The 21,611-nt window shown below is 43.4% G+C and overlaps 1 protein-coding gene across 10 annotated transcripts in view; it reads right to left on the bottom strand.

The window, feature by feature from the left end:
• The window catches only part of TPD52L1 (TPD52 like 1), a 116,707-nt gene that overhangs the window by 28,408 nt on the left and 66,688 nt on the right, over positions 1 to 21,611 (bottom strand). For 5 of the 10 annotated variants that reach the window (XM_055310451.1, XM_055310459.1, XM_055310455.1 and 2 more), the window contains exons 3-5: positions 15,345 to 15,493; positions 5,184 to 5,285; positions 1,222 to 1,236 (exon numbers count right to left, since the gene is read on the bottom strand). In XM_055310451.1, coding sequence (XP_055166426.1) covers positions 1,222 to 1,236; positions 5,184 to 5,285; positions 15,345 to 15,493 — 266 coding nt within the window. The remainder of the gene's footprint in view (positions 1 to 1,221; positions 1,237 to 5,183; positions 5,286 to 15,344; positions 15,494 to 21,611) is intronic. The other 5 variants (XM_055310457.1, XM_055310452.1, XM_055310460.1 and 2 more) reach the window with 1 other exon arrangement.

Raw genomic sequence — 21,611 nt, 5'->3', positions numbered from 1 at the left:
GAGCTAGCCGTTCCAGGGTAGAGCAACTCTCCAGACAAATGCATGCAGTTAACATCACACATTCAAGGAAACAGGAGGGAGGTCACCACAACCCACGCAGTCCAACACGGGGCCAGGCACTTCTCCTCTCTAGGACATTTGGGACAAATACACCAACGCTACGGAGGAGCCTAAGAGGCTCAGCCTTCTCACTGTACCAGTCCTACGGTGGCTGGTGCATCTCTCTTCTGATGGATCGCCTGCTATGTCTTTGAGAATTCCGTCAGAAATCAGGCCGGGCAGAGGGAGGAAGCACCACGGATGGGGTCCATGCAGGGAGAGCACTGCCCCCCAACACCCTTTCCAACACCATGCCTGCTTCTCTCCTCCCAAGAAGCTCACAGCAAGGGATCAAACTCCTCACCCTTCCCCAGCCATAGCCACTGAGGTCATCGTATGAGCAGCACTCTACTAGAACTCAGAAAGAGAAGGCCGGAGAAATTCAGGGAGTCCTTATGGTCTTACTCAGACACTAGGCAAATGTTTCTCAGAAATGGCATTTAAAAACGAATTACTAAAAGAAATTCATCAGCATTATCAATCTATTCATCTCTTTCAATACAGGCAATTTTCTTAGGGAAAAAAAAATCCCCACCCCCACCCCCAGGTATAGAATAAGATTCCAGCAAAGGGCAGGTTTAATAGGACGATGGCACACTTCCTAACAAGGGTGGTCTTCTCGGGACCTTTCTCCTCTTCCACTTCAGACGGTACAGAAAGGGGAAGGTGAACCATCCAACTTAAGAAACAGTTACAAGAAGTTCAGAAAAACACGACAATCTAGACAAAATATTTTTCTGTGTCTCCAGCTCACTTTTCACGAGTCTCAGAAAACCCCACAACTCTCAACTTTTTTTCCGGTTTCCGTTTTTTTAACTTCTTTCAATTCTAAGGACCTCTGCCAATGCAGGAAGGACTGAGGATGTAGGAAGGGATTCCTAAGAGACTGCTCAGCAAGTGAAACCGGTATCCGTGATTCGGAAAGGCGAGAGATACAGGCTTAAATAAATCCACACACATTCGATGGCCTACGGTCTGTAACTCCCTGGTGACTGGTGACGGGCGGTCTCCGGGAAAGGGATCTAGGGTTTTGGCTGAGGCACACCCACAGTGGAGGGAGCTGGGGGCTCTGGGGTGGAAGGGGGCGGCAAGGGGCCCACGGGCCGCAGACGCAGCGCTTACCCGATGGAGTGAGACCTGCAGCCGGCGCAGCGCAGCACAGGAGAGAGCAGGAGCAGAGTTAGCAGCAGGGCCGCGGTGCACCTGCCCCCCAGAGCCCCAGAGCAGAGAGGACGGGACTCCGTTTCTTATTCCTTTTCAATGTGTCTTAATAATTACTGTACCAACCTGTTATAAGCTGTGCTTCTAACTATCCTTCTCATGGCTCTATGGAGATGCCTGGACTCTAGCAAGGTTCTTTTTTTTTTTTTTTTTTTTTTTAAGATTTCATTTATTTATTCACGAGAGACACACAGAGAGAGGCAGAGACACAGGCAGAGGGAGAAGCAGGCTCCCTGCGGGGAGCCCAATGCGGGATTCGATCCCAGGACCCCTGGGTCACCGCCTAAGCTGAAGGCAGACGCTCAACCGCTGAGCCCCCCAGGCGTCCCTAACAAACGTCTCTGTCTCCTCCAAAGACCCTCATCTCCACTAGTTCACACGTGGTTGGAACAAATGCCTGAGAACTTCCAAGAAGATGCCAGTATTATGGTAAAAAACGATTCCAAGAGCTTGCAGGTCTGCAGAGTACTTTCATGTGTCCTCGTTTTAACTTTGCAGTTTCAGTTCAGCAGCTGTGAAAAATGTGATTTTACAGGTAGAGAAAGAGAGGGGGGCAGTCCCTTGACAGGACAAAGGGGACTTCAGTCAATGGCAATCAGGAGAAAATGAGACTCCACTTGAAAAATACGACGTGTTTTTAGAAAACCTATCAGTTTAAATTCTCACACAGTGCTTTTCATTAACTTATGAAAAGGCTCAAGTTCTAGGGTTTTAAAGTCTGTTAAGTATTAACTTGTAATAATTTCAAAGAAAAACTGGGAGGTATGGTTTTTCCTTCCAGGTACCTGAATTTTGCTGGCAATCTTTTTGAACAAGTTCAAAAATCGTTTCTCAGAACACACAAAAGAATTTTATAGTATAACTATAATTATATAGTATATAATTTTATAGTATAGTATAGTAGAATATAGGATAATACGATGTTTTAAACTAACAAGGAGTTCGAAGTAAAATATGATAGAATTTTAAAATTTCTCTACATTTTATAAACTGGTCAATCAATTTAAATAAAAAATAAAAACTTACAGTTTTCTCATTTAAGAATCTTTATGATACTACATTTAAGTACTTTTCAAATCTGATTTTCAGATACATCACTTGTTCTAGCATGATTTAAAACTAAAGATTTTTTGCAAAACTTGTTGCTTTCACAGAGATCTATCCTTAGTGATATATGTTAGATGTTATAGTCTGAGAAAAATGTAAGTCTGAATTTTGCAAATTCTACAACATATTACAAGACCGTATTGGAGTCTCCAGTAACATAGGCTACACTTCTCAGTATTTTTAGCTACAGTTTATAATGAAAGTATTGTATCCTCCACATAGAGAAACAATTAATGAGAAGTTTGAAACTTTTGGAAAATAGATCATTCATTACCCTAAAATAAAGCCACGCTAAAACTAAGGAAAAAGAAGTCAACACAATCTTGATGTTCTAACCAATTGGTGTATGAACGTGGATATGTTAACATAGTGGATATGTGAAACAGCTTTCACGTTTTTCCACTTAGGAAAATGAACAAAAAAACCTCTATGAAGTACTACAGTGCACTCCTGTTAATGGACATTCCCCTCATTTCCAACATGTGGGGTCACCTTGTAACTGGGACAGTCACTTAGTAAGGACAAAAAGTGGCATTTATTGAGTGCTTAATAAATGGCAGGCTCTCTTCTACAACTTTTATAACAACCTGATGATGTTGTTAGCTTTATCCCCATTTCATGACTGAAACCACCTGGGTACAGGTGAGCTAAGTGACACGCAGCCTCATAACCTGACCACCTGAAGTGGAACCACTTAACAGCTTGTTACAAATGCAGATTCCTAGGGGTGCCTGGTGGCTTAGTTTGTTAAGCGTCTGCCTTCGGCTCAGGTCATGATCCCGGGGTCCTGCAATGGAGCCCCACATCGGGCGCCCTGTTCAATGGGGAGCCTGCTTCTCCCTCTCCCTCTGCCTGCCACTCCCACTGCTTGTGCTTGCGTGCTCTCTCTCTGCCAAACATATAAAATATTTTTAAAAACACACAAAACAACAAATGCAGCTTCCTAGGCTCCACCCAAGATGCACTGAGGCACGATTTCAGAGAGGTGGAATCTGGAAATATGTACTTTAAAAAAGCTTCAGAGATGTTTTGTTAAAGTCCCCTAAATTGGGAGAAATAACACTTCAGTATCATGCTGTGGTCCTAGTGTTCCAGTGAAAGGTTTCAACCAAGCATGTGGAGAGCAAGTTTTATAAACATGGCAAAATGTATTTTCTTGGATATAACAGGTAATAGGGTATAATAAGGCATATTTAAATATATTGGTATTTAAATATATTGGTAAATATAAATATATTGGTATAATATAATAAATAACAAGAAACTAAATATAGTTTCTTGTATATAAGAGGTAATAGGATGTAATAGGGTATTTTCTGTTTTCAGATATTATTTTATTAGTTTAGGTAAATGCTTTAATGCCATTGACATGACAGCAAATTTATCTGTAATAAAATTAGGGTTATTTAATAATCCAGAAGGTTTACCTATTCATCCCACGCAACCACTGAAAAATTTCAGTTGCTTTTCATTATAGTATTATTAATAAATATGAAGATAAAAGAATGTACTCAGATTCATGCACCTGTACTTACTTAACTCCAGCCTCATGAAAGCCAACTTATTAAGATAATACATGGGCACAATCCAGTAATTTATGAAGCCCAAAATAACCACAATATAAAGATTTGCCTCTAGGTATCAAAGTTGTAGGGTAATAAAGAAATAGTTTAAGAATCCAGTGAAATTATATGCAGTTTTTTTTTAATTTTTTAATTTTTTTTATATGCAGTTTTTTTAAAAGGAAGAAATTTCAGAAGTTTTTAAAAAAATGAATTTGAGGGATGTCTGGGTAGCTCAGTGGTTGAGCGTCTGCCTGCAGCTCAAGGGGTGATCCCGGTGATCCTGGGGTCCTGGGATTGAGTCCCAAGTCCCGCATCAGGCTTCCTGCAGGGAGCCTGCTTCTCCCTCTTCCTATTGTCTCTGTCTCTCTCTCTCTGTGTCTCTCATGAATAAATAAATAAAATCTTTAGAAAAAAATGAATTTGATTTCTAGAGAGAAAAATAAGGTTCATTTGTAACAAAAAATCTCCTATGCATATCACCAAATTCAAAATAAACTAAGATAGGTATTTAAACAAGCAAAAAAAGATTTAACACTTCCATATGAGATAACTTACTAAAACATAATATAAAAAATAAAAATGGCCAAAAGTGCATTGTGTTTCGGGCACTTATAATGAGGACGTTTGGTTCTCAGTTCAAAATCTTGATGTTCACCCTAACTTTATATAATAATGAAATACTGAAAATAACCAAAATGTGCAAGGACTATATACCACGGAAGCTTTCTGGAATAAAAGAATAAATATGTATGTATTCAGCATAGAAAAAAATACCCTAAGTGGATGTATACAAAAATGTAACCTAGAATAGTTTATCAGAGCATATTCCGCTGAATGCATATTTTAACTTACTGTTTAAATTTTCATGAATAAAATTCAGTATGTGCTGCATTCTTTTGAGATCACCCCTTATTACTGGGAATTAAAGGAGCCCTGGATCTTCCATTTTTACTAGGTCATGTCCTACTGGAAAGGACACATATTTGGGACCAGGCTCACTAAGCAGACCTGCTGGCAGAAAATTCTCCATCATAAAAATTTATCTCAGTTCACTAATCACAATCAGCCACATAGAATTTTAATCCAATGAAAAAAGGATACATTAGGAAGACCAGCCAATAGAGAAAGCTCCCCTTCCCTCAGAAGGCCAAGGCTTACTAGCACCATCCCCACGGTTCTCTCCCGCAGTACCTCATGTCTCCAAACTTCTTGCTGATGGCCGTCCCAACGTTGCTGAAAGCTGCAGTCGCCTTCTGCCCAGCGTGACTCAGGGTTTCATGTGTCTTCTTGTAGCTAGAAGCAAAACAGAACAATAGAAACACAGTTTGTATGTCACGATCACCCATAGAGCGTTCGCCATCCTTCTCCCTCCTTACTTTGAAAATTCCTCTTCTAAACAGATTTAGGAAGAAGACGATCCACAGAAGTTACTGGTTCTATTTCATTGTCTGGGGATGATGGGTGGGCTGCTGCTCATCAGTGGGAAAGTCGGACCATTAAATCTGAATTGATGAGGAAAGATATTCACACGCAAGTGTGATGTGCAGATCCGATGTGCAGATGAGATGTGCAATCACAAGCAGCAGTGCTCTGAGAGCACAGTTATTCTTTTTTTTTTTTTTTTTTGAGCACAGTTATTCTTAAAGAAGTGTTTTAATTCTATGAAGAGACACTGGCAAGGAAAGAGTTTAGCCATTGAAGGTAACGTGGAAACTAGAGAATGTATATCTCAATGTGAAGATTCAGCTTTTACTGGTCAAGTGGGTAAAATTTACCAGAAAAGGGCCAAGTATAACTAGTATTTAGCTTGTTTTTCTAATATTTATGGCTGGGACTACGAAGGGCACATGATCTTAGCTTAGTGACTTTTTTCAAAACAGTTCTAGGAATACAGTACTGCCATTGTCCGTTCATAGGCCTACGTTCCCACTAGACTGACTCCTTGAGGACTCAGAGTCAAAGTCCAAGTCCATACGACAGGCCTCACGATGATCTCACACAGGCTGGTCCTCTTGCCCTTCTCTTCTGTCTCCCTCCCACTTGCTCACCCTGCTCCGGCCACCCAGACCTCCTCGCCAGTCCACGGACATACTCAGCCCCAAACGGCCTTAAGACCTCTGCTCTAGCTGCTGTCACTCGACCCCCATCAAATCTGGCTAGAAAAGGGCTTTGTTGTATTGCAATCCCCCCACTTTGAAAAATTAAAAAGACCGAAGCCTGCGCCCCTAGTAAGATTGTGAAAGCCACCCTCTGCTGTCTACCAGGGCCAGAGATGCCTGGAGCCGTGGCCAAGTGGGTGTCGGCAAAATCCAGGTGAGCTCTGGAGGGGGTGGGGGAACGTGGGTAGAAAACGGAACCACAGAAAAGAGAGGGGAGACAGTGCACTGAGCATCCACCCAGCGCTGACTCTGTTTGGCCTAAAAGGCGGCTCAAAGGAAAGGAAAAAAAAAAAAAAAAGAAAGGACCCTGAAACATCTGTGACCTTTGCATGAGACTGGGACCTGCTATTAATCAGAGAAATCCTTCTTGCGTGGCTTTCGCATTTCTAAAGGAATTTCTTGCAATTAGAGCAAATATTTAATTTCCTTTGTGAACTGTTCCCCGTAGTTTAACTTCATATATTTGAGAGTGCTGTGAATTTTGACATGAGGTACTTTCGAACCCTTGTGGGCATAGCACATTCTGAGTTCCACGACTTAATTCAAAAACAGCTGGGCAGGGAGAAGCACCTATGGTAAGGGGGAAGCGCTGGCTACTTTATGCTTGAACACACCCCTCTAGCACAGTATGTGGTGGGTACACACAGGCATCTGGCTACTCTGGTCAAGTATTAGTGTCAGTAAGGCCTCACTGTGGAAAACACCAACTCTACGCCTGCGTGAAATTTCCAAGTGTGAATTCAATCCTACAGAGAGCTCAAAGGAGCGTCAGAGAGAGATTTATAGGCCTGGTGACTCTTTATTTCTGAGAATTACGTCATGTTAAATCGGAAAGGCGCTAGAGTCCAATTTCTTCATACTGCAGATGATGGGGCTGAGGCCCAGGAGAACTGTGTGACTCTTTCAAGACAAAGACAGGGCTGGGACTCCTTGCCTTGGAGATGATGGCAGACATCTGAAGGGGAGTTAGGTCAGCTGTCTCTCGCTCGAGTATTTGCCGAGAAAAGTGATAGGACTGCGTTTTAAGATCTCTAAGATGCACCTCTGTTCCCCCATTTTTACATCTCTCCCTCCTAGACTAACTACCACATTTCTCAAAAACCACTACTAGCCACCCTACGAACACTTACAGACCAATCATCGAGGGAAAGAGATTGAGAGGGGTGGGTGATGAGAAAGGGTTATGTGTGAAGAAGTGGGTTTCCCAGAACAAAGTAACTGGGGATCCGATGAGAAAATAGGCCACTGGGCTCAGAGCACTTAAAAGCTCTAAGAAGCACCACTCACATCCCGGGGTAAGGGAAGGGCCCTCCGGAGTTGGGTACTGCACAGACCGTGTAACCTTACGCGACGTTCTCATTGGGCTCGATCTGCAAACTGAACGAGGAACTATCCACCATCCCTGTCTAGAGGCTGGGCGCCCACGTCGTGAAGAAAGACCCTCCAGTCGGGCCACTGAAGACCCTAAAGGATGTCACTGTATTTCCATCTTACTCCCTTCATTGTGCCATGGAATTTGCCACACGGTCTGTACTAATACTTAAAACTCTTTTTCAAGCCTATCATATAAAATTACATTGGATAATATTCAAATAACGAAAACAACTTAGACACCCACCTTCTGATGGACCTGACAACCTTGTCACTTAAATGGAAACGGTATTTAGCATTTTCGATGATGTCTCTTCTTTTAAGCTAAATGCAAAATTACACCATTGCCCAAGTTACATAATTGATGAAATAGGAGGCTGACACATTCTCCTTCAATAAAAGTCAAAGTGCTTTGGCACCCTCAGGTGGCTTCCACCGTGCAGGGGGAGGCAGAACGATGGGACAAGATGCTCCAAGGAGTCGGCCCTGTGTGCCTCACCTCTGCGTTCCTGTGACCCACTCTGCACAGCTCTTCCCAGACACATTTTTCACTTGGTGGCAATTATGGTTTTCGAGTCTGTCTCTGTGACCTGCCCGAACTTCCTGAAGTCAGGGGCTGCATCTCGTTCATCATCTGTGGGTCCCCGGGGCCTGAATATGCCAGAGCAAGAGCCACAGGAGGCCAGAGGAAGGAAACAAGAGTCCAGGCTGGTTGCCCGAGTCCAGCTACAGGTGTAGAGGCAGGAGGACTCTGCAGGAGCACCACGGAGCCGGGCGGCGAGGGAAGGAATCTGTCCTTGTGGGCTCACAGGCAATTCCAGCAAACGTCGGCTTTTCCGGGCATCTGCAGTTCCCAAGAAGGCTGGAATCTGGTTCAGGGCTGAACCTTTTTCTGGCAAAAGTGTTAACTGTGCTAACTAATAGTAGCTCACACTTACTATTTTATATGCATGAACTCACTGAAGACTTCTTACTGGGAGATTTTTTTATTTAGGGCCTAAGTAAACTTCCTACATTTCGATGAAAGTCAATGAGAACCTAGGCTTTACTTTCCAGAGATTGGCTGGAATGGATAGTCTGTTTTTTTTTTTTTTATTTCTTTTTTTTTTTCCAGCTTTACTGAGGTATGAATGACAAAATTGTAAGATATTTAAAGTGTACATTGTGATGATTTGCCATATGCATACATTGTGGAAGGATTCCTCCCACTTAGTTAATTAACACACCCATCACTTCACACATTCTTATATATACTTTGGTGAGAACATTTAAGTGCTACTCTCTTTGCAAACTTCAATTATACAACACAGGTATCAACTAGAGCCACCCTCTATACATTCGATCCTCGGACCTTCATTCATCTTATAACTGGAAGTTTGCATTGACTGACCTTCAACCTTCGCCTACGGCCCCCGTGCACTGCCCCTAGCAGCCACCCTTCCACTCTCTGCTTCTAAGAATTTGACTTTCTAAAAAAAATTTTTTTTTCTAAGATTCCACTTATGAGCGATACCACACAGTATCTGTTCTCTGTATGACTTCTCTCGCTTAGCATAATGCCCTCGAGGTTTGTCCATGCTGTTCAAAGGCAGGATTCCCTTCCTGGTCATGCCTGAATGATATGCGTACATATGCCGCATCTTTTTCTTTTTTTCCTTTTTTTAAAAAATTTATTTGAGAGAGAGAGAAAGAGAGAGAGGGATTGAAAGCACAAGGAGGAAGGGCAGAGGGAAAAGGGGAATCTCAAGCAGACGCCCTGCTGAGTGCAGAGCCCAGTGTGGGGCTCCATCTCATGACCTTGAGGTCAGGGCCAGAGCCGAGACCAAGGACTGGATGCTTATCTAACTGTACCACCCAGGCGCCCCTAAGCCACATCTTCTTTAAGGAACGGATACCACTCAAGGGCCAGGACAGGTTAACTATATGGCCGGCACACTGACAAGGGAATCTTTGGGAATAAGGGGTTAGGTTCTCTGCAAGCCAAATAAAAGGCATTCTATTGACTTTTCATGCAGCTCATCTTGTCATGACTTACTGATTTGAAAGCAGTGTTAATAATCAAAAGGAGAAAGCACATCTTCTAAGATGTTTCGACTTAAAGCAACTTTTTTTACACAGAAAAATTAAAAATTCAAAGTCTTTTTATGAGCAGATGTTTTATAGCACAAATCCATTTTCTGCTAAGGGACTTTAGAAAGATGGTTATTTTATAACAGGTGCCCCTGCAGCATCTCACCAAAGATACACAAGTATTTGGGCTTATTTTCTTCTGAAGGTTCCCGGCACATGTTACCAAAACAGATTTACGTCTTGAACCTGGAAAAGAAGAGTCTATTTCCTGCCTTGTGTGGTAAGATGAAAGCCTAAAGGTAAGCAGAATAAGCAGCTGCAGGAGAGATGGACTATGTGCATCTTTTGAAATTAGGTCTTTAATCTTCACTGGTACTTCCAAACTCAACGGTGCTGCAACAGGCTTCTAGTAAAAAGGAGGTAACAATCATGACTGACTAGAATGGTTTGGAAGTCACAGGAGCACAAAAAAAAATCAAAGGGTAAATAACCATAAGCGAAACTTCCATTTTCAAGGCGTGTGCATTTTGTTTAATGCTGCATTTTACTCTTCTTTATACAGGATGAAGTTATTAATAGCTCCAAAGGGATGCAGTGGTTTAAATTCCTTTCCAAAACGTTCTCCCCTTGGCAGACCTATCATGTGGTCTGTGGTACAGCTCGGGGTGTGTGTGTGTGTGTGGGGGGGGTAATTAGTCGAGGAATGACCTGGGTTCGCAGAGGCTGAACACTTACTACAGTGAAGCCTATCAGTTTGAATAGCCCATGGGAATGTTGCATTTCTGAATTCCTACTCCTTCTACCTACAGAAGAGATTCCATTTCTCCTCCTGTGGCCTCCCTACCTGTAACACCCCGAGGTCACCCACCTCCCCATGCTTCTTTAAAGCCTAAAGACAACATACACACACAGAGCATCAGAGAACAAACAACAACAAAACCCCCCAAAAACAACAATAAAAAAAGGAGGTGGTAGGAATTTTTAGTGTATGTTCTTAGCTGCTTTCAAATCAAAGCAATATAAAAGTATGACAAAAACAATGGCGACAACAAACTCCTGGAAACAGATAATCTTTGGACCTGCTACTGTATTTTTCCATAAAGAGGTATGCTGTGTAATTATTTCTACTCACACAGTCCTATTTCTACTTGAATCCTACCACAGGCTAAGATATGCCAAGATCCTTCATTAACATATCATAGATTTTTCTTTTCAGTATAAATCAAACTAAATAGGTCATGATTGCTTAATCAGTATGCAAAGTATTGCCTCTGGGAATCACCTTCAATCCTCTGACAGCTGAAATTCTTTTTAGTGCTTTGAAATTTAATTCTACCCAACCGAACCCCACCCAGCTCTTCATTCCCTCACATCACAATTTTCATCCTGTGAGGTGTAGACGTTGTCCTGGAATGGTACCAGGGCCCAAACAGCAGGGATTTGGTGAATTCAAGGGGGAAAACAGATCCTGCAACCAAGACCCACCACCACCACCACGGGAGTAAGGCTTCCCTCCTCTCTCAGTGGCCACGAAGAGGGCGGGGAAAGGTGTGCCCCTGAAGTTATGTTACTGATACACCTGTGCCTCCCTCTGAAGGACTTATTTTTCCTTACAAAGGAAAAAAAGAGCGAGGGGTCCACTTACTAAATACTCTCTCTGAGGAAGGCTAGCCCTGGAGCTTTCAGTGACATCAGCATGCAGATGACTCCCCACGTCCATTTTCATCTCTGGCTCTTCCTCCTCCAAGTTGCCCTCTTGACACACAAACCCAAAACGCAGCTCTTGGGTCTACCCACCACATTCGTTTTCTACAATAGCCAACAGGCCTACGAAGTGTCAGACACCGCTCTGCCTCCTTTCCAAGTACGAACTCACGGAGCCCTCACTACCCGTGAGACAGACACCAATCTGATCTCCCCTCACTGACGCCGGGGACCCAGGACTTCGATCCAAGCAACTGGGTCCAGGCCCTGGGCTCGGCCTAGATGCTATGGGCCCACCGCTGGAGACAGTCCCAATTGGCCCATCCCAGGCAGGTGCCACGAGCTGCTCCTGCCTGATCCCTCGGCAGCCCTCATCTGCCACCCCCCAACCTGTGGGGAACCCCAGGCCTCCAGGCCCGTCCCCTCACTGTCCCTCACTACGGTGGGGCCTGGCAGCGCAGGAGGCCCATTCCCCGTCTGAGCCCCCCGGGCTGCCCTCATTTTCCTTTCGAGGGCTCCAGAGGTGGGAGCTCCATGCACCGGGGGAAGCCTGCAGCCGAGGGCCCTGCGAGCCTCCGGGTCATCATGACTCGTAGAGACCGCATGACCCTTGGGACGGCCTTGTCACGCCTGTGGAGTTGGTGACTCTGTTAACAGAAACCCTTAGGCCCCGGGGGCCTCCTCTCCCCGGCACCACAGGGTGCCCCCTGCGGGGGGCTCATGCAACTCCCACTCGGCCTTCGGAGCTCTGCGAACAACCCCCGGGGCCACGGCCAGGGGCGCCCCCCCACCACAGGCCACTGGCCTGTCCTTCACCTCAGGCCTCACACTCGCCATGGAGGGCGCTCCCCGGGACCACTTGCAAAATCCACGAAGACAAAAACCCAACGGTGTTCCTGACTAGTCTCTCGGCCCCATAACCCTGGGGAATAATCTGTCCATTTGACAAAAAACTGGCCCCTGGGGCCCCTGGGGGCTCAGCGGTTGAGTCTTCAGCTCAGGTCATGACCCCGGGGTCTGGGGATCCAGTCCACGTCAGGCTCCCTGCATGGGGCCTGCTTCTCCCTCTGCCTGGGTCTCAGCCTCTCTCTCTCTCTGTGTGTCTCTCATGAATAAATACATTAAATCTTAAACAAAACAAAACAAAACAAAAAAAAGGCTTGACACTAACTACACCTTCTGACTAGAAAACCAACTTGTTTTTCAAACATAAGAAAACCAGAGACGACATGAGGAGGGGAGGCTGGCCACCCTCCCTCCTCACTGATTCCATGTGTCGGGAGGACTGTGAGTGGCTCCCCACCCTGTCCCCTGGGGCGTCAGGCAGGCCTGCCGTGCCCTCTGCCCTCCCTCCCTTCAGTAGCTAGAGCCTTGGGGGTCGGCCTGCCCTCTGGTCCGCCCACTCCCCCGCAGCGAGCTCAGGGAGGCGACGCACAGGACCCCGCCTGGCCTGCACCCAGGAGGAAGCTCAGATCAGTGCGACAGGAGGCGCCGGGGGCCAGGGTGCAGGAGCTCGCTGGGCCTCACCCTGTCAGGGCCGTCAACTCAACAGAAGCCACCCAAGGGCCAAGGTGGAAGCCAACACTGACAGGGAGGCTCCTTTAATTTAGTGCCTAAAATCCAGCTGTCCGTTATGGGAGGTCGTTCACAGACTGCTGCGCTCTACTACGTTGATAACACCGTGTGGTCCCTTGTCGCCTCCTGTACTTGTCACCCTCGGGCCGGGGAAGGCTCATTTGCCTTTGCAGAGCATGTGATGGGCTTCCTGGCTCATCCTGCCCTTCCCTGGCCGTGCTCTGACGCCGTCCAGATGGGCACCCGGGTTAGCACAGGAGCAGACGGGACTACCAGGCTGTGACAGGGGAAAAGGACATTCTCCTTTCCACGGAAGCCAGGGGAAGCAGAATGGGGAGACGTCACGTTCCTTCTAGATGGAACTCCCAAAACGAAGGACACCTTCACGGAAGGTCTTAGGTCTTAGTTTCCAGGAACCAGCAGGCAAAGCCAGCCCCCAGCAAACCTGAGTCACTGCTGTCCATCACTGGCACTCACGCTGACCGCCCGGCCTATCTGCGTCGGGGACACAAGGACCCGCAAGGAGAAAAGTTGATTTCCACTAAAATACGGGGAATGTAGTATCTTTACCATCCAATGGATTCATGGCAGGGAAGAAAACGCAAAACACAGAGCTAAAAACTGGGGGCGGATGTTAGGGCCAAGATAGGAACTTTCTCCCGCAGCCCCTACCCACCCCCCCGCCTCACAAAAAAACAAGAAATATTACATCATGATGTGGGCACCTTCTTCCCTTTGATACAAGAACACCTGACGTGCAAAATATCCTAAATCATCAGAAAAGCACCACAATAGCTGAATATCTCATGTAATTTAAAAAGTAATCCAATAAAAGTATGATTGTAGAACACCCGAAGTTACTCTGTAACTTTGCTTGATATCAGACCAAAAGATAACGGGAAAGCCAAAAACATTTCTGGGGGTGTGAGCAGGAAAAACTCCCTCTTCCGGTGTCTCCTCTGCTCCCAGGCCAACCACCACACTCACAACGCGGCCGACACCAGGGGCATGGGTTTTCCCTCACCAGGCAATTCTGTGACACCAGCTGGGTGCCCTAGCACTTAAGACACTGCCTTTCTGAGACAGGGTCAGATCCTACAGGTTAAGGGCTCAATCCTACAAGACTGCCCCCCCCCACATCCTACTTCAGATGCCATTATGTGTCAGCTGAGTGCTTCTGACCAGGGGGTAATAAATCGGAGGATCCCATGACATCCTTCTCAAGTTTGACTGATTTGCTAGAGCGGCTTACGGAACTCAGGAGAAACGGTTGACTTACTAGATGACTGGTTTATTAGGAAAGCATATGACAGAGGATACAGACCCGAGAGGATACAGGGCAAGGCAAGGCATGTGGGGAGGGCTGTGGGGCTTCCATGCTCTCTCCTGGTGCGCCCTCTCCCAGCACCTTCATGGGTTTCTCAACCCGGAAGCTCTCTGGACACCATGTTTTGGGGGATTTTTATGGAGGCTTCATCATATAGGTCTGACCAGTCATTAACTCCATTTCTAGCACCCTCTTCCCCCTCTGGAGGACAGGGCAGACGGCTGCAAGTCCAAGCTTCTAATCATGGAATGGTCTTGCTGGTGACCAGCGCCCCCATCCCAGAGCCATTGAGAATCACCTCAGTAGAACAAAGGATACTGCTACCACCCTGGAAATGCCAAGGGATTTAGAGACTCGGTATCAAGAACCAGGGACAGAGAGCATTACACACACACACACACACACACACACACACACACACACACATTTTTCTATCATTTCACATGGCCTTACCCCAGCTCTAAATATTCCCTAGAGTAGAAGGGATGAAAAGCACATCCCCAAAGTATAAGCTCTTCTTCTTCTTTTTTATTTTTTTTAAAGATTTTATTTATTTATTTATTCATGAGAGACAGAGAGAGAGGCAGAGACACAGGCAGAGGGAGAAGCAGGCTCCATGCAGGGAGCCTGACGCGGGACTCGATCCCGCGTCTCTGGGATCACGCCCTGGGATGACGGCAGCGCTAAACCGCTGAGCCACGCGGGCTGCCCCCAAGCTCTTCTTTTCGAAGTAAGGGACAAACAAGTCTGTACTACAACTGCCAACCATTCATTTTAGAAACTGAGAATCTGTAGTGAATAGTGAATGCCAAGTAACCTGAGGAAAAAGCACCTGTCCCTTTAGAACTGCATGAGAAAACACAAAGAAAAGACATATATTTAACAAATGTTTGAAAATATACAATACAGAGAAAAAAAAACAAACCCATTAAAAGCCGACTTGTGAACAATTTAATTTCAGGAAGCTACTTCGTAGAGTCTGCATCATACAACATATTTAATGATTATTCATATTTATTTTCCTTCTAGAGAAAATATTTTTCCTAGTCACAAGTACTGAATCAGCCTCATAGGGGGAAAAAAAACAGAAGAGGTGAGAGACAGCAGGCTAAGTGATTTTAAAAAAAATTCTACTGATATACTTACGCGGTAGTGGTCTGCATGTCATGCCAGCTTTTGCTGAAGTTCTGTTTTAATTCATTCATCAGGTTCATGCCGAGTTTTTGTTTTATCTCCACCAGATGCCTTTCTTTCGCTGATAAAACTTGCCGTAACGTTGTAATTTCGTCTTCTAGCTACAGGTGGGAAGGAACATGGTGTGGAAAGATGTGAGACCCGCTGAAACATACACCTGAAAAGTTCCCGGTGCTCCACAGCAACCCCCTGCACCCCTGTATTACCAGGCCCATGCCTGCCTATAGCAAACGCATCCCATAGAGATGACAGTCTGACATTTTAAAATAGAAACTAGGTTTTTTTAGTTTTAATGATTATAAAAGTAATCACTGCTCCTTATAAAAAAACTCATTCATACAGCAAAATATAAACAAGAATAATTACCTACAATCCACTAGGAAATAGCCACCACTTAATTTTTTTGGCTTCTAATCTTCCAAACGTTTAAAAAAAAAAAAAAAAAAAAAAAGTAGGGCTTGGACTCACAACCCTGAGATTGAGACCTGAGCTGAGAACAAGAGTCATCTGCTAAACCACCTGGACCTCCCAGGCATCCTCCCAAGTGTTTTATTTTTTTAATAAAATTTGCACTTAGATATAATTTTTGAACAAAAAATATTGGTTTTGTCCTGTTTTCCTTTCTCCCATAAGCAACTTCAAGTGTCACTAGTCAGTACTGTGTGTTTATTGTTTGCCAATCACACATTCACAATAGCTGCAGTGCTGTAGGCACAGACAGGCCAGACACCACGGTTTGGCCAAGCTAATACTTCAGGAAGGGAGGGACGAGGGGGGACAGGACATATGTAAGAATGTGATTTGTTTCTTTTTAATAATTTATTGACATGTAATGGATTTCTATAAACTGCCCACATTTAAAGAGTATAGTCTGAGAGTTTTGACACTTGTGTCTTGTGAAGTTATCACCGCAATCAAGAAAGCAAACGTATCCATCACCTCCAAAAGTTTCCTAAGTCCTCTTTGTAGGTCCTCTCTCTAGGTCCACATACCACATTTATATGTGGAATAAAAAAAAAAAAAAACCCAAAGCAAATGAAAAGAAGCTCATAGATACAGAGAAGAGATCGGTGGTCACCAGAGGTAAGGAGTAGGGGTGATGGTGGGTGAAATGGGTGAAGAAGGTCAAAAGGTACAAACTGACAGTTATAAAATAAGTCATACACAAAAAAAACTGTTCTTGCAATGTAATTTTTAACAAAGCCGTTCAGTAAAATGCCCAGATTTTAGAGAGTGCTACTCTAACCTGTGAAAATCAATCTGAAACTCCACAAAGTTTTCGATTCCAATTGTCACATTTTTTTTTTATTGTCAGATTTTATAATGTACTGCCCTGGTAATAAGTTTTTACATCATTAAATTTTTACTTAAGGTTTTACATCATTGTTTTCTGAAAAGTATAAATGACTGTGACTTTGTGAAGCCAGAAGAGAACTCCTAGTACTTCCTTAGTATCCCACAAGCATAGAGGTCATAAAAAACCTGACATTCTTACTAGATTTCTTATTTTTAAAAACGTGGCAGCTGTGTCTCATTTACATTCAAAATATCGCTCTACTTCTGACCATAAACCACATTTACACTAACACCATCAGTCATCATGCAAATGTGTTCCTTGGGTCAGCAGAAACATAGCTGTTGGAAAAGCATCTCAAGAAAGACAAGTATCTTTGCACATATTAGCCTTTTTACTTGTGCAAGGAAGATTTTACCCCACTGGTGGACAGATCGAAATAGCGTTGTGAAGTGTCAGAGACACAAATGATCACTTAAGCAAAATGGGCAAAATTCGGAGTCAGAAGCATCTTAAACAGGATGGTAGAAAAGAACTATCTCTTGGAGTTTTCAATATCAGCAAATGTCCTAGTAATCTAGCATTATTCATTTTTTTATATTTATGGGACAGTTTTCTAATGCTTCACAGAAACTTTTCTAAAATGAATTACACATTCGGTGAACATGTTACAGTCAAGAGCGCTCCACCCTTTCTTGTTGCGCGGGGCTTCGGTATGCAGACATATACTCATTACTGCGAGAGGAGTCTACTCGGGGACCACCAAAGGGGGTCGTGCTTTTACTCTCCCCATTAAATGAGAACGCACAGTTATTTTAAACCCTCTATTCTTTTGGCAATCATGTCACATTCCACTTTTTCATCTTTGTCAATGTGTCCTTTTGTGTTTAATCTGTGGCCTAGTATTTCTCAAGGTTGCATCTCTGACTCTCTTTCTGTAGAAGATGTCATGCTTCATGTCAGCCTTTTAATTCTGTAGAAAAGACCTTTTCTGCTATCTTTTGCATAAATAGTATGTATTGGGTGACTGAAATTATTGAGAGTCTTGGATTTTTTAACGACTTGGTTATGACTGCAGTTTTCACCGTGTAATAAAAATAATCGGACAATTTTTAACTGGTAGAAAGAAATTACAGATGTAGAGAAAAGGAAAGAGGCTTACAGATCTTGACACTCTCAACCTCATATCTAGGGGACCCTAGAAATTCATTCAAAATTGGGGGAAGCAGTAGGAGATTCATTAGTTATTTGAGGGAGGTGAATAAGGGACTCAGAGTTTTCTAATGAAATCCTTGATCCCAAAAAAGTGATAGGTAGAAACACTGAAGTGACCAGTTTACCAAACACCAACCTAAAGAAAGAACAATGAAGTCCCACACCTAATATTTTAAATACAGAAGCATAGATTAAAAAGCATTTATAAGGAACAGACTTCTAATGATGGAAACATGAACTCAGTTACTCAGGTGGGTCTATTCTCAGGTTCTTTAATGAAATTCTTATCATTTCAATGAAATGTTGAGACCCACACTTCTTGAAGCGTTCAGTATAATTACCGGCAATCTAAATATATGCCAAAAAAATCTGTAAGCAAATCCAGAAATTGAAAAAAACACATAATCTTAAATTATATTAGCTTGCAAGAATGAAAATGAGAACCACATATCTCTTTCCACAGAGCAGACAGTTCTGCCTCACGGCAAAGTCTTTAATCACAAATATTTTAAATGATGCTCATGGTGAGAGTCCACCCTTCATTTGACTAATGAGATTTTTTTGGCCTAGTTACACCAATGGTTCTCAATTTCAGTTTACATAAATGTCACTCATAGGGCGTATTAAAATGCAGATTCCAGATATATGCCCCTTTTAATGCCCGAAGATTCTGGTATCTTCAATGTTGTAGGGTCAGGCTATCTACATTATTCAACAAGCGCTCCCAGATACTGTGATGCAGGTGGTATGGAAAGCCAATACTGTAAGTACCTCCGTAAGCCACATCGAATTCCTGTTGGGATGAGGTGGAGTGCAGGTAAGTCATTAACTAAAGTATTGAATATATCCTTTCTCCCTTAATTTTAAATTAATCATTTCTTTATTATAAACTAATAGTCCGGTTCTTTGGTTTCTTGACTCCCTAGAAGATCTCCTTGTATGACAAATATTTACACCCAAGACTACATATTTAGACTTGGCTATTTAAATATGAATTAACAGACACATGACAAATGTTGGTGAGGATGTAGCAAAACTGGAACCCTTATACGCTGCTGGTAGGAATGTAAAATGGCTCAGCCACTGTGGAAAACCATCCGGTAGTTTCTTAAAAAGTTAAACGAAGAATTACCATATGACCCAACAATTCCACTCCCAGGTATATTCCCCAAAGGATATAAACAAGTACACATAGACACATATTCATAACAGCACCATTCACAGCAGCCAGATGTGAAAATAGCCGAAATACCCATCAAAGGATGAAGAGATAAACTATTGCAGTATACACCAAAAAGGAGTATTATTCAGCCACGGAAAGGACTGAAGTATTGAGACACGCTACAACACAGAAGAATCTCAAAAACATAGGCCACGGGGATCCCTGGGTGGCGCAGCGGTTTAGCGCCTGCCTTTGGCCCAGGGTGCGATCCTGGAGACCCGGGATAAAATCCCACATCGGGCTCCCGGGGCATGGAGCCTGCTTCTCCCTCTGCCTGTGTCTCTGCCTCTCTCTCTCTCTCTCTCTCTGTGTGACTATCATAAAAAACAAAACAAACAAAACAAAAAAAAAAAAAACCAAAACATAGGCTACATGAAAGAAGCCAAACACAAAAGGCCATCTATCACACAAAATATACAGAACAGTAAATGCAGAGATACAGAATGCAGAGGGGAAAATAGGAAGCAACTGCACAAGGAGTATGGGGTTTCTTTTTGGGGTGTTAAAAATAGTTTGGAACTAGAGGTGGTAGTTACACCACATTGTAAGTTTAACAAATGCCGCTGAACGGTTCACTTTAAAACAGTTAATTTTATATTAAAACAGTTAATTTTATACCTCAATAAAAAATGCAAAAACATATGACTTAACCTGAATTAGCTAATGAATTACCTTCAAAATGAAATTTACGTTAGAAGATTGAAAATTTACCTTCCTATTTTATGCTAGATTACATTAAAAAAATCTTCTATCTGGATAAAGAAATACTTTCATAAACTATTAAATCATCAGTATGATGCTTAGTAATAAGACTATTTGGTCTCTTGCACACACTACTTCAATGCCAGCTTCCTCTCCTGGGTAATCATGCCTCTGGCTGAGACTCCTAAACTAAGATTAAAATCCAGATACTCCTTGAGAGAGGGCAGTGATTATTTTTATGTGTCAACTTGACTTGGCCGTGGGATGCCCAGACATCTGGCCAAATATCATGCTGCGTGTGCCCATGAGGGTGTTTCTGCATAAGATTATCAATTGAATTGGAAGAATTGGGAGACTGGGTGGGCAGACTGTCTTCCCAAAGTGGGTGGATTGACGTCCTAAATAGAAGACAAAGGCTGACCCTCCTTCAGTTCATAGGGACTCTTCTTGTCTGACTGTATTTGAGTTGGGACATTGTTTTTCTTCTTCCTTCATATTTAAACTGTACCATCAGCTGTTCTTAGGCCTTGAGCCTGCTGGCCTTCAGACTGGAGCCACACCATCAGGTCCCCTGGTTCTCCAGCTTGCTGACTATAGATCTGGTGATTGTCAGCCTCCATCATCACATCAGCCAATTCCTTGTAACAAATCTCTTTCCATACACATATACCCTATTGGTTCTGCTTCTCTGGAGGGCTCTAACACAGAAGCGTATTACAGCAAGACATTGCTGATTATTAACACTTCAGTTGTTCACGATTCAGTCCAGAAAGAATGAAGGCCTTGGAAGAAGGAACTAGGAGAGAAAGACCAAGAGCCTAAAGCACTTCTCTATCAGTCTATGAGACAGGTGGCTTGAGGGAACTGTGTGTTCTTTCTGAGGGCACCTCACGCCACAGGAAGGGAGACGAACCCAAAGAAGGATGAAGAGAGCCTGAAAAGAGGCTTTGCCTACTTAATAATATTGCCTGGTATTTTTCCAACTCCTATTAATGCTTATTTTTCTTGAGTCATTTTATCTGGAGGATGTTGGCAGTGTTTGGTGGTTATATAATCATAAATTTACAGTGCTAATGCTAGCACTTCATCCTTTTCAAAAGCCCAGCCAAATTGCAGGGACGCCTGGGTGGCTCAGTTGGCTAAGCATCTGCCTTTGGCTCAGGTCATGATGAGGTCATGTCAGGAGCTAATGAGAACAAACAGCTGAAACAAAATATTACTTCTTTATATACTGGTAAGGTGTGTAAGAATGCATATTCAACTTCCAGTATTTAAAAATGTAAATATTTTGGAGGACCTGGTCGCCTCAGTTGATAGAACATGTGACTCTTAATCTTGGAGTCATGGGTTTGAGCCCCATGTGGGGTACAGAGGTTGCTAAAAAAATAAATAAATAAATAAATAAACTTAAAAAAATTAAATATTTCTTTAACGTATAAAATAATTCAAGTTAATTATAAACCTTAATTGCATACTTTCTGTACACAGACCACTGCACTAAATCAGAGGTAATACTGGCCTCACAATGAAGAAACTTAAAAACACACATATTGCATGACCATAATCATAAAAGTTTAAACTGTGTTAACAGATTCCTCTTTCACAACACAGAGTCCATCTAAGATGTAGCCTTTTGGGCAATACTGGCTTACTTTATGGTTCCAACACAAGGACAGATCTTCCTCTTGCTAACACTTGGTAGCACACGACAATACTTGGGCTGTGTGGATGAGTGGAGTTGTGAGTTTGCTCCAAGTATAAGGGCCACCTCACGGGAATCGAACAA

The sequence above is a fragment of the Nyctereutes procyonoides genome, unplaced genomic scaffold, assembly GCF_905146905.1.
Source record: "Nyctereutes procyonoides isolate TBG_1078 unplaced genomic scaffold, NYPRO_anot_genome, whole genome shotgun sequence".
NCBI lineage: Eukaryota > Metazoa > Chordata > Mammalia > Carnivora > Canidae > Nyctereutes > Nyctereutes procyonoides.
This window is presented reverse-complemented; position numbering and strand designations above follow the sequence as displayed.